Source organism: Dasypus novemcinctus, chromosome 3 (genome assembly GCF_030445035.2).
Source record: "Dasypus novemcinctus isolate mDasNov1 chromosome 3, mDasNov1.1.hap2, whole genome shotgun sequence".
NCBI classification, from domain to species: domain Eukaryota; kingdom Metazoa; phylum Chordata; class Mammalia; order Cingulata; family Dasypodidae; genus Dasypus; species Dasypus novemcinctus.
Genome location: NC_080675.1, coordinates 3,428,953 through 3,442,044, shown reverse-complemented (window position 1 = coordinate 3,442,044; position 13,092 = coordinate 3,428,953). Strand labels below are relative to the sequence as shown.

General features: G+C 48.5%; 1 protein-coding gene across 2 annotated transcripts in view; it reads left to right on the top strand.

Moving 5' to 3' along the window:
* The window catches only part of TECPR2 (tectonin beta-propeller repeat containing 2), a 136,847-nt gene that overhangs the window by 71,571 nt on the left and 52,184 nt on the right, over window positions 1-13,092 (top strand). For both annotated transcript variants that reach the window (XM_004483537.3, XM_004483536.4), the window contains exons 8-10: window positions 7,100-7,420; window positions 8,463-9,430; window positions 11,670-11,853. In XM_004483537.3, the coding sequence (XP_004483594.2) occupies window positions 7,100-7,420; window positions 8,463-9,430; window positions 11,670-11,853 (1,473 nt within the window). The remainder of the gene's footprint in view (window positions 1-7,099; window positions 7,421-8,462; window positions 9,431-11,669; window positions 11,854-13,092) is intronic.

Below are 13,092 nucleotides of genomic sequence, written 5' to 3'. Positions count from 1 at the left end.
ACAATATTTAGTCTTCAGTCCATGAACATGGAGTGTCTTTTATTTTAGGTCTTCATTGATTTCTTTCTGTGTCCGCTTTTACCTTTGACGGCACCAGGAAACTGCATCTCTTTTTTGTTGCGTCGTCTTGCTGCATCAGCTCTCCATGTGTGTGGCACCACTTCTGGGTGGGCTGCGCTTTTTTTTCACACGGGGCTGCTCTCCTTGCAGGGTGCACCCTCCCGTATAGTATGCAGACCCTCTGTCAGTTGAGCCATGTCTCCTTTCCTTCATTGATTTCTTGATGCACGTTTTGTAGTTTTCTGCATATAGGTCCTATGCTTCTTTGGTTAAATTGATTCCTAGGTATTTGAGTCTTTTTGTGCTATTATAAATGGAATTTTTTTTTTTTTAAAGATTTATTTATTTATTTAATTCCCCCCCCTCCCCTGGTTGTTTGTTCTTGGTGTCTATTTGCTGCGTCTTGTTTCTTTGTCCACTTCTGTTGTCGTCAGCGGCACGGGAAGTGTGGGCGGCGCCATTCCTGGGCAGGCTGCTCTTTCTTTTCACGCTGGGCGGCTTTCCTCACGGGCGCACTCCGTGCGCGTGGGGCTCCCCCACGCGTGGGGCACCCTTGCGTGGCACGGCACTCCTTGTGCGCATCAGCGCTGCGCATGGCCAGCTCCACACGGGTCAAGGAGGCCCGGGGTTTGAACCGCGGACCTCCCACATGGTAGACGGACGCCCTAACCACTGGGCCAAAGTCCGCTTCCCCTATAAATGGAATTTTTTCCCCTAATTTCTTCCTCAGATTCTTCACTACTAATGTACAGAAATATTACTGATTTCTGTGTGTTGATCTTGTATCCTGCTACTTTGCTGAACTCATTTATTAGCTCAAGTAACTTTCTTGCAGACATTTCAGAGTTTTCTAAATATAAGATCATGTCATCTGCAAATAGAGTTTTATTTCCTCTCTTCCTGTTTGGATGCCTTTACTTACTTTTCTCTTGTCTAATTGTTGTAGCTAGAACTTCTAGCACAATGTTGAATAGCAGTGGTAGCAGTGGGCATCCGTGTCTTGTCCCCACTCTTAGAGGGAGAGCTTGCAGCTTCCCTGTTGAGCATGGTGTTGACTGTGGGTTTTTCATATATGCCTTTTATCGTATTGAAGAATTTTTCTTCTATTCCTATCTTTCAAAGTGTTTTGTTAAGAAAGGATGCTGGATTTTGTTGAATGCCTTTTCTTTGTTGATTGAGGTGATCATGTGTGTTTTTTCCTTTTATTTGTTAATGTGGTGTGTAACATTGATTGATTTTCTTATGTTGAACCAGTCTTGCATACCAGGAATAAATCCACTTGGTTGTGATGTATAAATCTTTTGATATCCTGTTGGATTCAATTTGCACGTATTTTGTTGAGAATTTTTGCATCTGTGTTCATTAGAGAGATTGGTCTGCAATTTTCTTTACTTGTGGTGTCTTTATCTGGCTTTGGTATTAGAGTGATGTTGGCTTCATAAAATGTGTTAGGCAATTTTCCCTCCTTTTCAATGTTTTGAAAGAGTTTAAACAGAATTGGTGCTAATTCTTCTCAAAATGCTTGGTAGAATTCACCTGGGAAGCCATCTGGTCCTGGGCTTTTTCTTTGTTGGGAGATTTTTGATGACTGATTCAATCTCTTTAAACGTGAGTGGTTTGTTATGTTTTTGTATTGTAGCGTCAGTGTAGGTCATTTGTGCACTTTTAGGAATTTGTCCATTCCGTGTAGGTTACCTAGTTTGTTGGCATATAGTTTCTCATAGTATCCTCTTATGATCCTTTTTATTTCTGTGGGCTCAGTCATAACCACCCCTTTTATTTCTGATTGTATTTATTTGCATCTTCTCTCTTTTTCTTTTGTTAATCTATCTAGGGGTTTGTCCATTTTATTGATCTTCTCAAAGAACTAGCTTTTAGTTTTGTTGATTTTCTCTATGGTTTTTTGTTCTCAATTTCATTTATTTTTGCTCTAACATTTATTATTTCTTTCCTTCTGCTTGCTTTGGGAATGGTTTGCTGTTTTTCTAGTTTCTTCATTTTATTTAGGTCTTTGATTTTAGCTTTTTCTTCTTTTTTAACAGACATTTGGGACTATTAATTTCCCTCTCAGCAGTGCCTTTGCTGTATCCCGTATGGTTTGATAACTTGTGTTCTAATTTTCATTCTTTCCCATATATTTTCTAATCTCACTTACAATTTCTTCTTTAACCCACTGGTTAGTTAAGAGTGTGTTTTTCAGCCTCCATACATCTGCGAATTTACCTTTTTTCCATCTGTTATTGATTTCTATTTTCATTCAAATAAGATCTGAGAAGGTACTTTGTATAATTTCAGTCTTCTTCTATTTTTTGACAGCTGCATTGTGACCTAACGTAGTCTGTCCTGGAGAAAGATCCATGAGCACTTGAGAAGAATGTATAACCCACTGAGTTTGGGTGCAACATTTTATATATGTCTGTTAGATCTGAATTGTTATCATATTGTTCAAGCTCCGTTTCCTTATTGATCTTCTGTCTGGTTGCTCTGTCTAATGATGTGAGTGGGGTATTGAAGTCTCCAGTGATTATTGTAGAGATGTCTATTTCTCCCTTCAGTTTTGCCAGAGTTTGCCTCATGTATTTTGGGGTGCCCTGGGTAAGTGCATAGATATTTATGGCTGTTATTTCTTTCTAGTGGATTGTCCCTTTTATTAATATGTAATTGCCTTCTGCAACTATTAAAACTTTTTAAAATTTAAAGTCTATTTTGTCTGATATTATTATACTTACCCCTGCTCTTTTTTGGTTACTTTTGGGTGGAATATCTTTTTCCAGCATTTCAGTTTCAGCCAATTTGTATCCCTGGATATAAGGAGAGTCTCTTGTAGGCAGCTTATGGATGTCTCATGTTTTTTAATCCATTCTGTTAGCCTATACCTTTTGATTGGGCAGTTTAATCCATTCATATTATGTGATATTACTGTAAATGCATCATTTACTTCTACCATGTTATTTTTTGGTTTTCATGTGTCATATCTTATTTTTGTCTGTCTTTTTACTCTTTTGGTTATCCTTTCTGCCATTCTTCTTTTATACTCTCCTCCAAGCCTGTCTCTCCTATCTTTTCCCTTCAGGTGCTAATGCTTCCATTAATATTTCCTGCAAAGGTGGATTCTTTTTTACGAATTCTTAGTCTCTGTTTGTGAATATTTTAAACTCACCTTCATATCTGAAGGACTGTTTTGCCAAATAAAGAAATCTTGGCTGACAGTTTATCTCTTTCAGTATTCTAATTGTATCATACAACTGTCTTCTTGCCTTCATGGTTTCTGATAAGAAATCTGCATTAAGTCTTATTGGGCAACCCTTGTATGTGATAGTTTGATTCTCCTTTGCTGCTTCAGAATTTTCCCTTTATCTTTGATGTTTGATATTCTGATTTGTATGTGTCTTGGAGTAGGTCAATTTAGATTTATTCTGATTGGGGTATGCTGCGTTTCTTGGACGTGTAAGTTCATTTATTTTATGAGAGTTGGGCAATTTTCAGTTATTATTTCTTCAAATACTTTTTCTGCCCCTTTCCCTTCTCTTCTCCTTCTGGAACTCCCATGACGTGTATGTTGCTGCATTTCGTGTTATTCAACTTCCTGAGCACTTGCTCAGTTTGTTTTTCCTCTCCTCTTTTCTGACTTCAACTTCAGCTGTTTTGTCTTCAGTATCACTTATTCTTTCTTCTATCATTTCAAGTCTGCTGTTGTATGCCTGTAATGTGTTTTTCATCTCACCTATTGTGTTTCTTTCCCAAGAGCTCTGTTACTTTTCTCTTCAGGTTTTCATATTCTTCTTTATGTTCACTCAGTGTCTTCTTTTTTTTTTTCCTTTTGATTTTTTTTTTCTCACCCCTCCTCTCCCCCCCAGTTGTCTGCTCTTTGTGTCCATTTGCTGTGTGTTCTTCTATGACCACTTCTATCCTTAGCAGCAGCACCGGGAACCTGTGTTTCTTTTTGTTGCTTCATCTTGTTGTGTCAGCTCTCCGTGTATGCGGCGCCATTCTTGGGCAGGCTACACTTTCTTGCATGCTGGGCAGTTCTCCTTACGGGGCACACTCCTTGTGCATGGGGCTCCCCTACGCGGGGACGCCCCTGCGTGGCATGGCACTCCTTGTGCGCATCAGCACAGCCAGCTCCACACGGGTCAAGAAGGCCTGGGGTTTGAACCGCAGACCTCCCATATGGTAGGTGGATGCCCTATCCATTGGGCCAAGACTGTTCCCTCAGTGTCTTTTTTTTTTTTTTTTTAAAGATTTATTTATTTATTTCTCTCCCCTTCCCCCCCACCCCGGTTGTCTGTTCTCTGTGTCTGTTTGCTGCGTCTTCTTCGTCTGCTTCTCTTGTCATCAGTGGCATGGGAATCTGTGTTTCTTTTTTTTGTTGCGTCATCTTGTTGCGTCAGCTTTCAGTGTGTGCAGCACCATTCCTGGGCAGGTTGCACTTTCTTTTGCACTGGGCAGCTCTCCTTACGGGGTGCACTCCTTGCGCATGGGGCTCCCCAATGCGGGGGGCACTCCTTGCACGCTTCAGCACTGTGCATGGGCCAGCTGCACATGGGTCAAGGAGGCCCGGGGTTTGAACCTCAGACCTCCCGTGTGGTAGATGGATGCCCTTACCACTGGGCTTAGTCTGCCACCCCTCAGTGTCTTCTTGATGTCCTTTATCTTTTTAGCCATATTGTCTTTCAACTCATTAATTTGATTTTGGAAATTTCAGTGCATCTTGTTGATTGTCTGAAATCCTGTGTCTCTTCTGGGGTTATGATATAGTCCTTTACTTGGGCCATTTCTTCCATTTTCTTAATATGACTCATAATTTTTTCTGATATCTAGGTTTCTGGTTAGGCAGGAAAGTTTATTCAGATGTTCAGTTCCAATCTTGTGGGAATTTAGTGGCAGGAGGCTGTGTGTTAACTGATGCTTTTTGATTCTTGTTTCAACCTGTTCCAGGTTTTAGGACTGTTCCTCTTAGTTGTGCATGTCTGGGCCCTGGACTCAGTAATGGCTTGTAGACTTGCTTCCTAGGGCCTTGGGGAGGGAGGCTGTAAAGGCCAGAAAAAGCCTCTCATTTCCTCATGTGCACTTCCTTGGTCTGCCAGCAGATGGTGTTCTTTGTCAGTCCTCTCAGTTCAGTGCCTGGTTGGAGTGTGTGTACCTATCACCAACCAGACCAGCGTGATAGGGGATCCTTCCTTGGAGCTGGTCAGGGGCCTCACAGATCATCCTTTCTTAGAGGCAGTTTTCCAATCTTTTCCCAGGTTGGAAATAATTCCTCTTACAGCCAGTCCTGGTCAGTGGAAAGGGAGACTGGGAGGGTCGTATCTCTTTAGCCCCTTGCTGCCTCCTAAGGCAAACTGCGGCCCAGCCCCACCCGGCCTGGAAGGGCTCCTGGGACACAGCAGACCAAATTTGTGGGTCAAAAGCTGAGTCAGCCTTAGGCCATGCTCCTCGTTCTCCCCTTTCCTGGGGAGGTGGGCGTCTGGGACCCCCTTTTCCTAGCCCCTGGCCCCAAGGCCTGAGATTTCAAAAGTGTCTGTGGAGGGAAACAGACTTTGGCCCAGTGGTTAGGGCGTCCGTCTACCATATGGGAGGTCCGCGGTTCAAACCCCGGGCCTCCTTGACCCGTGTGGAGCTGGCCATGCGCAGTGCTGATGCGCGCAAGGAGTGCCGTGCCACGCAAGGGTGTCCCCCGCGTGGGGGAGCCCCACGCGCAAGGAGTGCGCCCGTGAGGAAAGCCGCCCAGCGTGAAAAGAAAGTGCAGCCTGCCCAGGAATGGCGCCGCCCACACTTCCCGTGCCGCTGACGACAACAGAAGCGGACAAAGAAACAAGACGTAGCAAATAGATACCAAGAACAGACAACCAGGGGAGGGGGGGAGATTAAATAAATAAATAAATCTTTAAAAAAAAAAAAAAGTGTCTGTGGAGTAGAGGAGGGTGCCGGCAGCTGCGGCTTTTTACTTGTGTTTCTTTTCCTTTGCCCCCTCTCTTCTGGGCGGTGTCCTGCCTTCTCCTGGGGTCCTAAACCCTAGAATATTTTTTTCAGGACTTTACTGACCTGTCCTATAGCCATTTTTCTGGGAGAAAAGAGTGTGCTGTGTCTTTCTAGTCGGACATCTTCCCGAATGTGTCGGGTTAACTAATTTGAATTTTAATATTGAGCAGCTCAGTTCTCTTCCGAGATGTACTGCTAACTTGCATCACCCAGGCCTCGCTCAGCCTGGCAGGGCTCCCTGTGGCCTGCAGCGCTCTGTGGCCTCCACCTTCCTTTCCCAGCTCCTGGGAGAGGGGCAGGAGCTCCTGGCTGTCTTGTCCACGGCTGCCCCTCCCAGGTTCTAGAGCAGTGCCTAGCACGCAGAGCACACTCCATAATGAATGGAGGCTGAGGTATCCTTGTGGCCCACAGCCTGTCTTGAAGGCCTGGCCCTGGACACCTTCTGGCGTCGAGTTAGGAGGACCGCCGTGGTAGAGGTGCAGCAGCTCAGGGCACCAGGACTCGGCTCCTGTGGCCCCCTCATGCTGTGCGTACTCGACCCTGCGCTGACTTGATTCTCAGGTGCCCGAGTCCTACGTTTGTTCTAGAGGGAGGTTACCTTTTTTCCCTGCCTGAATTTCAAGACCTTAGTTGAAGTACACATACATTTTTCAAATGCCCCTTGAGTAACATTAAAGGATATTAATACACAGGGTTTGAGTGATGGCTCCCTGAGCCCCTTTTCCTCCACAGCATCTCCCTTTATAAATGATCTCTTAATTAAAGTGGGAACCACTCTGTAGATAGTGGTGCTGCTGTGGCAACCCAGATCTGGTTCTGATACCAAGCTTCCTGGAGAGCCAGGACCGTTTCTTGGAATTTTATGTGCAGTTATTGTCACTATAGCTTTTATGACTCCAGTTTTGCTAGTTACTGTGAACTTAGAATTGCTCAGCTCTTTCATCGGCTGGAGCGCTGTTCCCTCTGTGACAGCTGGTATTTGGGGCCGACAAACATGAACAAGAGCTCATCGACGTCCTCAGGTAAGCAGTAGTAAAACCAAACTCTTCTTTCTCAGTGAGAGCCAGTGTGGAGATGTCAGGATGCGCCGAGCGAGTCCATGGGCAGCATGGGGAGAAGCCACTGGGGGCCACCATTTCAGAGACAAGGCTCAGAGGCTCTTCGGTGGCCAGCGAGCCAAGGAGCAGGAGCAGCTCGCTCAACTCCAGCGACAGCGGCTCGGGGCTCCTGCCGCCCGCGCTCCAAGCCGCCCCTGAGCTCAGGAAGGGCGGCCAGCCCTCCATGCAGAGATTCAGCCTAATCAGCTCCGAGGACTTTGACCAAGAGCTCGTTGTAAACCCTGTCAGAGTGAAGAAGAAGAAGAGAAGAAAGAAGCCAGGTACGTCAGTAGCAAAGGTTCCTCTCCCTCTGGGGGCAGATGGGTTAAACCAGCACCTGCAGGCAGCTTCCCGCCCCGCTGGCAGTGCTGCCCGCCTGCCCGGACTGGAGTGGTGCGTCTCGCCGACCCCTGTAGTCGGCTTCCGGAAGCCCACGGAACACTTGCCCACCTGTTGAAAAGCAGTGAGGGTCTTCAGAAAACAAATATATTCCTCCTCAAAGGAGTTTTACCACGAAATACTTCACACGTTAAAAAAATACAGGGAGCAGATGTGGCTCAGAGGTTGTGCACCTGCTTCACATGCATGAGGTTCCAGGTTCAGTCTCTGGTACTGCCTAAAAAAAACAACTAAGACACACCTACGTAAGGTGTTCATGTGAGGTTTAAATAATAGCGTAACGCCATCCTGCTGAAGTGGTCTGGGTCTTATACTTTTCAATGCATACATAAAATTTTTGGCTTATCCATGTATACCATTTATTAGACTACGAATTATGGATGTGGATGAGAAGTCATGCTATATGAAGAAAATGTACATGGGCATCTAGGATAGAGCATTTTCCTTTTATCCTTGGGTGGGTTACCACATATGGGGTCTAGCATTCAATGTTCTGTAACTTTCCATTCCTTGGTGCCTCTCAAATGTCTCCAGCTAAAAATCAGTGCAGTATTGACTAAAAAGCAGGGAGCAGATGTAGCTCAGTGCTTGAGCACCTGCTTCCCATGTACAGGGTTCTGAGTTCGATCCCTGGTACCTCCTAAAAAGAAATCAATTAGTCTACAATCCAGTTGACCATCTTGCTTTGTTCCTTTGTTTTCCTTAGCAATAGCCCTTGAGTGAGGCCCAGAGCCTACTGGTGATGAGATTTGTGCACATATAGAACTTTCCTGCCTTAGGGTAACTTGTACTTAAGAAATTTATTCTTCACCAACTAAAAACCCTTCATTTAAAATGTCTTTTTTCTTGAGCCCAAATTTCTTTTTAATTGGTCTCTTAGTATTTATGTGGAGTCGTACCTTATTTTAAGTGTTCTTGTTTTAGACAGTGGAAGTGAGAAGGCCTGCCCCAGCTCCCTGGAATCCACTCCCTGCTGGGAGCTTCCTGGGGGTCGCCCCCCATCCTGGAGCACAGACGTGCTGTCCCTGGCCTCCAGCCTGCCCAGCAGTCACGCGGATCAGCTGAGCTCAGGCTCCCCCGACCGCGAGAGCAACCTCAGCAGTGAACTGAACGGCACCTCGCAGGGAAACGACTCAGAAGCATTCAGTGTCCTGGAGGCCCCTGGACCCACTGCGGGCTTTCTGGATGCCGACAAGGACAATAGAACTGCCATGCCACAGTGTGACCAGGCAAGGGACGTGGGCGTGCACGATGGAGGACTTAACTCACCCTGGCTCCCGAGGGAACACGGAGATGGAGGCGGAGTCTCAGAACTTGGCGAGGTGCCCGCTCCCGCAGCTGCCGGGCCCACAAGCCAACAGTTACCTTCCCAAGAGCAGGATGGCGCCCCCGGGTCACAGGAGGCCCAGGATGTGCAGCTTGAGGTCCCCCAAAGCACTTTCTCTGCAGTCCCCCTTCTGGACTTGCTCACCGGGCCTTCCAGCCTCAGCATGGCCTGGGGGCCCGAGCAGGCCTGGCCTGGGCCCCCGGCTGACGAAGGCAGTGTGCAGGAGCCCAGGGAAGAGCAAGGCTTCCTGACCGGCCTGGGGCCCCAGCCCTGGCCTGAGGCCAGCGAAAAGCACGCAAGCCGGGAAGAAGTGGCTGTTCCTGACCGTGCCTTAGGGCTGGCGGGGAGAACGTGGAATCCTCCGGCGGCTGACACCCGGGAGCCGCTGCCTGCGCAGCCGTCACGGGATCAGGCGCTAACGTCCAGCGACGAGGAGGACATCTATGCCCACGGGCTCCCTTCTTCATCCTCAGAGACGAGTATGACAGAGCTCGGAGCGGGGCGCTCCCTCCAGGCCCAGAGCCGACCGGTCGCAGGTGAACCGGGGCTCATGAGGTCGGATCAGGTATGTGCTCGGTGGGGGAAACATACGTAGGCTTCTCTCTTAAGGGAAACCTTTTGCGAGACTGATTATTTTCCTTGTTGAAAGAAATTATATTCTTGGCCCAAAACAAGTCTGGGGGGGCAGATCCCCAGTGCACCCTCCTCAGGTGGCTTGAGCGCCCTGACCCCTGTGCCCGGCTCAGGAACCCGCTTTTCCAGCCGATGCAGTGTCTTGCTGCTCCCCTGATGCGGCAGGGCCAGCGCAGGCAGGAGCTGGGCTGGGACTGTCCTGGAGGACTGCCCACCCCTGGAGGGCGAGAGCTCTGGCCGGTAGCGGCAGGGCCCTCCTCCCTGCCCCCAGCTGTCGCGGGAACTGGAGCTTCTTCAGAGCCAGGGCCCGACCTCCAGGCAGCAGTGCAAGGCGCCCCTGCAGGCTGCGTAGGGACCAGCCTTGGATGACCAGTTTCCTGCAGGTCCCTGTAATTAAGAGACTTTAGTAACCGGTCTTGGGTATTTATATTTAAAAAGTGATGGGAAAGTGCTTTGTTTCCTTAGCAAGTAGTTGTTCTTAGACATATTTGATTTCAAAATTACCTGTGTATTAAAACTTTTCCTCTTGGCTGTAGCTGTCAGATTGGATTGTGGTTGAGAATGAGTTTAGAGCCTTGGGTGCTCTCCCCATGTGCCCTCACACTCTCAGTAATGACCATGGCTGCACGGGGCTCTCCCCTTGTGCCAGGCACCATGAGAAGCAGTTGGCAAATTTAATTCATTTACGTCTCTAAAAACAAAACAGGTGGCCATGAAGCAGGTGCCCGTACTGTCCGCTGCTTAGGGTGGAAGCAGATGGGGCTCGGCAAAGGCAGGTGGCCTGCGCTGGGTGCAGCAAGAGAGTGGCCGAGCCAGCCCCAGGGCCCACGCTCACCTACCTCCCCGGTGAGAGGAGGTAGAACAACCACAGCTTGGCCCTGTCATTCGGTCGTCGACACCTGTGGTCCTTAGGGCCATGTCCACACTGGACTGCTGGGTGCCGGGACCCCATGGTGGAAGCGACAGCCTGCTGGGGAACTCGTCTTCATGGAATTCTGAGTCTCGGGGGCAGAAATGTATTTGCATCCTGGCAGTGGAGTGGGACTGGGGACTCGGGCCACGAGCAGAGGCGGGACTGGGAGAACCAGCCTGCAGTGGACTGCGCCTGCAGGTGGGGTGCCGGGAGCCCAGCCTGGGGCCTAAGGAGGGCACGGGCGAGCGGTGCCAGACCCTGCGAAGGGCCCCCTCAGCCTCGCCTCCCCTGATGTCTGGGAAGCCTGGAGATTGGGGGTGTCTTTTTGGGTGAGGGCTGGAGGTGGGGAGAGAAAAGGCTTGTAGCAGTGACAGGTCCAGCTCGAGAAGAGGGGCCACCATTCTCTCTGAAGCAGCTAACGTCCCTATGTGGATATGTGCACACATTCATTGATTCCTTTGCAGTTTTAGAAAATTGTTAAAGGACGAAGACTTTATTTAGCGTCAATATTTAAAAAGAATCCCGTCAGCTAAGGCTTAGTCTACAAAATTCAGTCAGGTAGTGTCCCAGCCAAACCTCTACCAGCCTTCCCACCCAGTGTGCCGTGTGTACAGCGGGCGGAACAGAGCCTGAACAAATAGGGTAAAACAAAACACGGAAAAACAGCGGTAGGCTGCTCCCCCAATGGAACTACGATTAAACATCCAGAAGATGGCGATAGGGGAGCAGATGCAGCTCAAGCGGTTGAGCGCCTGCTTTCCCACAGGGGAGGTCCCAGGTTCGGTTCCTAAAAATAAGAAACAAACAAAAGAGAAGACCAACTCAGGGGAGCCGGTGTGGCTTAGTGGTTGAGCGCCACCTTTCCACACATGAGGGATGAGGTCCCGATTTCAATCCCTGGTACCTCAAAAAAAAAAAAAAAGGCTCTGCAGGCAAATGTTTGAGAACACATCTCTTTGTGGAAAGGGAGGTTTACCTGCTGTAGAATAAAGCCAGAGCCTTTTTCATGTACCATATTCCTCTAGGATGCTGGTTACACCATGACACACTGTTAGAGAGGGGCTGGGGGCTTTATGAGGTGAACGGCAGCCCCCCTTTCAGAGTGCTTCTAATGGAGCAAGTCTCCATGGCTTCTCAGAGGTCCTTTCAGCTCCTTGATAGCAACGATACTCTGCACGTTTTTGTTGTTGTTGAGAATAGTCCGACAAATGCAGCTCCTCCCGCTGCCACAGAACTCACCTGGCTCTGTCCTTACCAGTTTGCAGAAAGCTGGATGGGCTACTCCGGCCCCGGCTGCGGCATCCTCAGCTTGGCAGTCTCCGAGAAGTACATCTGGTGCCTGGACTACAAAGGCGGCCTGTTCTGCAGCGCGTTGCCCGGCGCCGGCCTGCGATGGCAGAAGTTCGAAGATGCTGTCCAGCAGGTGGCGGTGTCCCCCTCAGGTTCGCCTCCCCAGCCCCACTCCAGAGCGGCCCCCGGGCCCCAGCGCTGCGGGCCAGGGGTTCCCACAGCCGTCCCTGCGCAGCTCCTTCCACACCCTCACCTCTTCCCCAGGGGTGGAGGGGGTTTCTCTGCAAAACGTGGATTGTTTCACTTGGCATCAAGTAGTAATGTAAATGGGTGTTCAATTTGAAAATGTGTTTTGTCTTTATTAGTTGCAATGGTAACACATGAATATATATATATATATGTTTGTAAACTACACAAGTAGTTTGAATCTTGACAGGTTTTTTTTTTTTTAAAGTTGTTTTTTTTTTTTTTTTTTAAAGATTTATTTATTTATTTAATTTCCCCCCCTCCCCTGGTTGTCTGTTCTTGGTGTCTATTTGCTGCGTCTTGTTTCTTTGTCTGCTTTTGTTTCTTTGTCCGCTTCTGTTGTCGTCAGCGGCACGGGAAGTGTGGGCGGCGCCATTCCTGGGCAGGCTGCTCTTTCTTTTCACGCTGGGCGGCTTTCCTCACGGGCGCACTCCTTGCGCGTGGGGGCTCCCCCACGCGGGGGACACCCTTGCGTGGCACGGCACTCCTTGCGCGCATCAGCGCTGCGCATGGCCAGCTCCACACGGGTCGAGGAGGCCCGGGGTTTGAACCGCGGACCTCCCATATGGTAGACGGACGCCCTAACCACTGGGCCAAAGTCCGTTTCCCTTGACAGGTTTTTTTTGAGGGATAATATACTACTTATAAAAATAAAATGTGGTTCTATTTCTCAGTGTTGCTTTAAAGCAACTGAACCAATGAAGACTGGCCTGTGGGCATGTTGGGTATGCTCAGATTATTCGGTTTCCTTATTAGAAAATATTATTTTGAACTGAAATTATTATATTGATGTTACTAATTGAAGTATATAGTTTATATTAGGGCTCATTCTTTTTTTTTTTTTTTTAAAGATTTATTTGTTTATTTAATTTCCCCCCCTCCCCTGGTTGTCTGTTCTTGGTGTCTATTTGTTGCGTCTTGTTTCTTTGTCCGCTTCTGTTGTTGTCAGCGGCATGGGAAGTGTGGGTGGCGCCATTCCTGGGCAGGCTGCACTTTCCCTTCACGCTGGGCGGCTCTCCTTACGGGGCGCACTCCTTGCGCGTGGGGCTCCCCCACGCGGGGGACACCCTTGCGTGGCACGGCTCTCCTTGCGCGCATCAGCATTGCGCATGGGCCAGCTCCACACGGGTCAAGGAGGCCCGGGG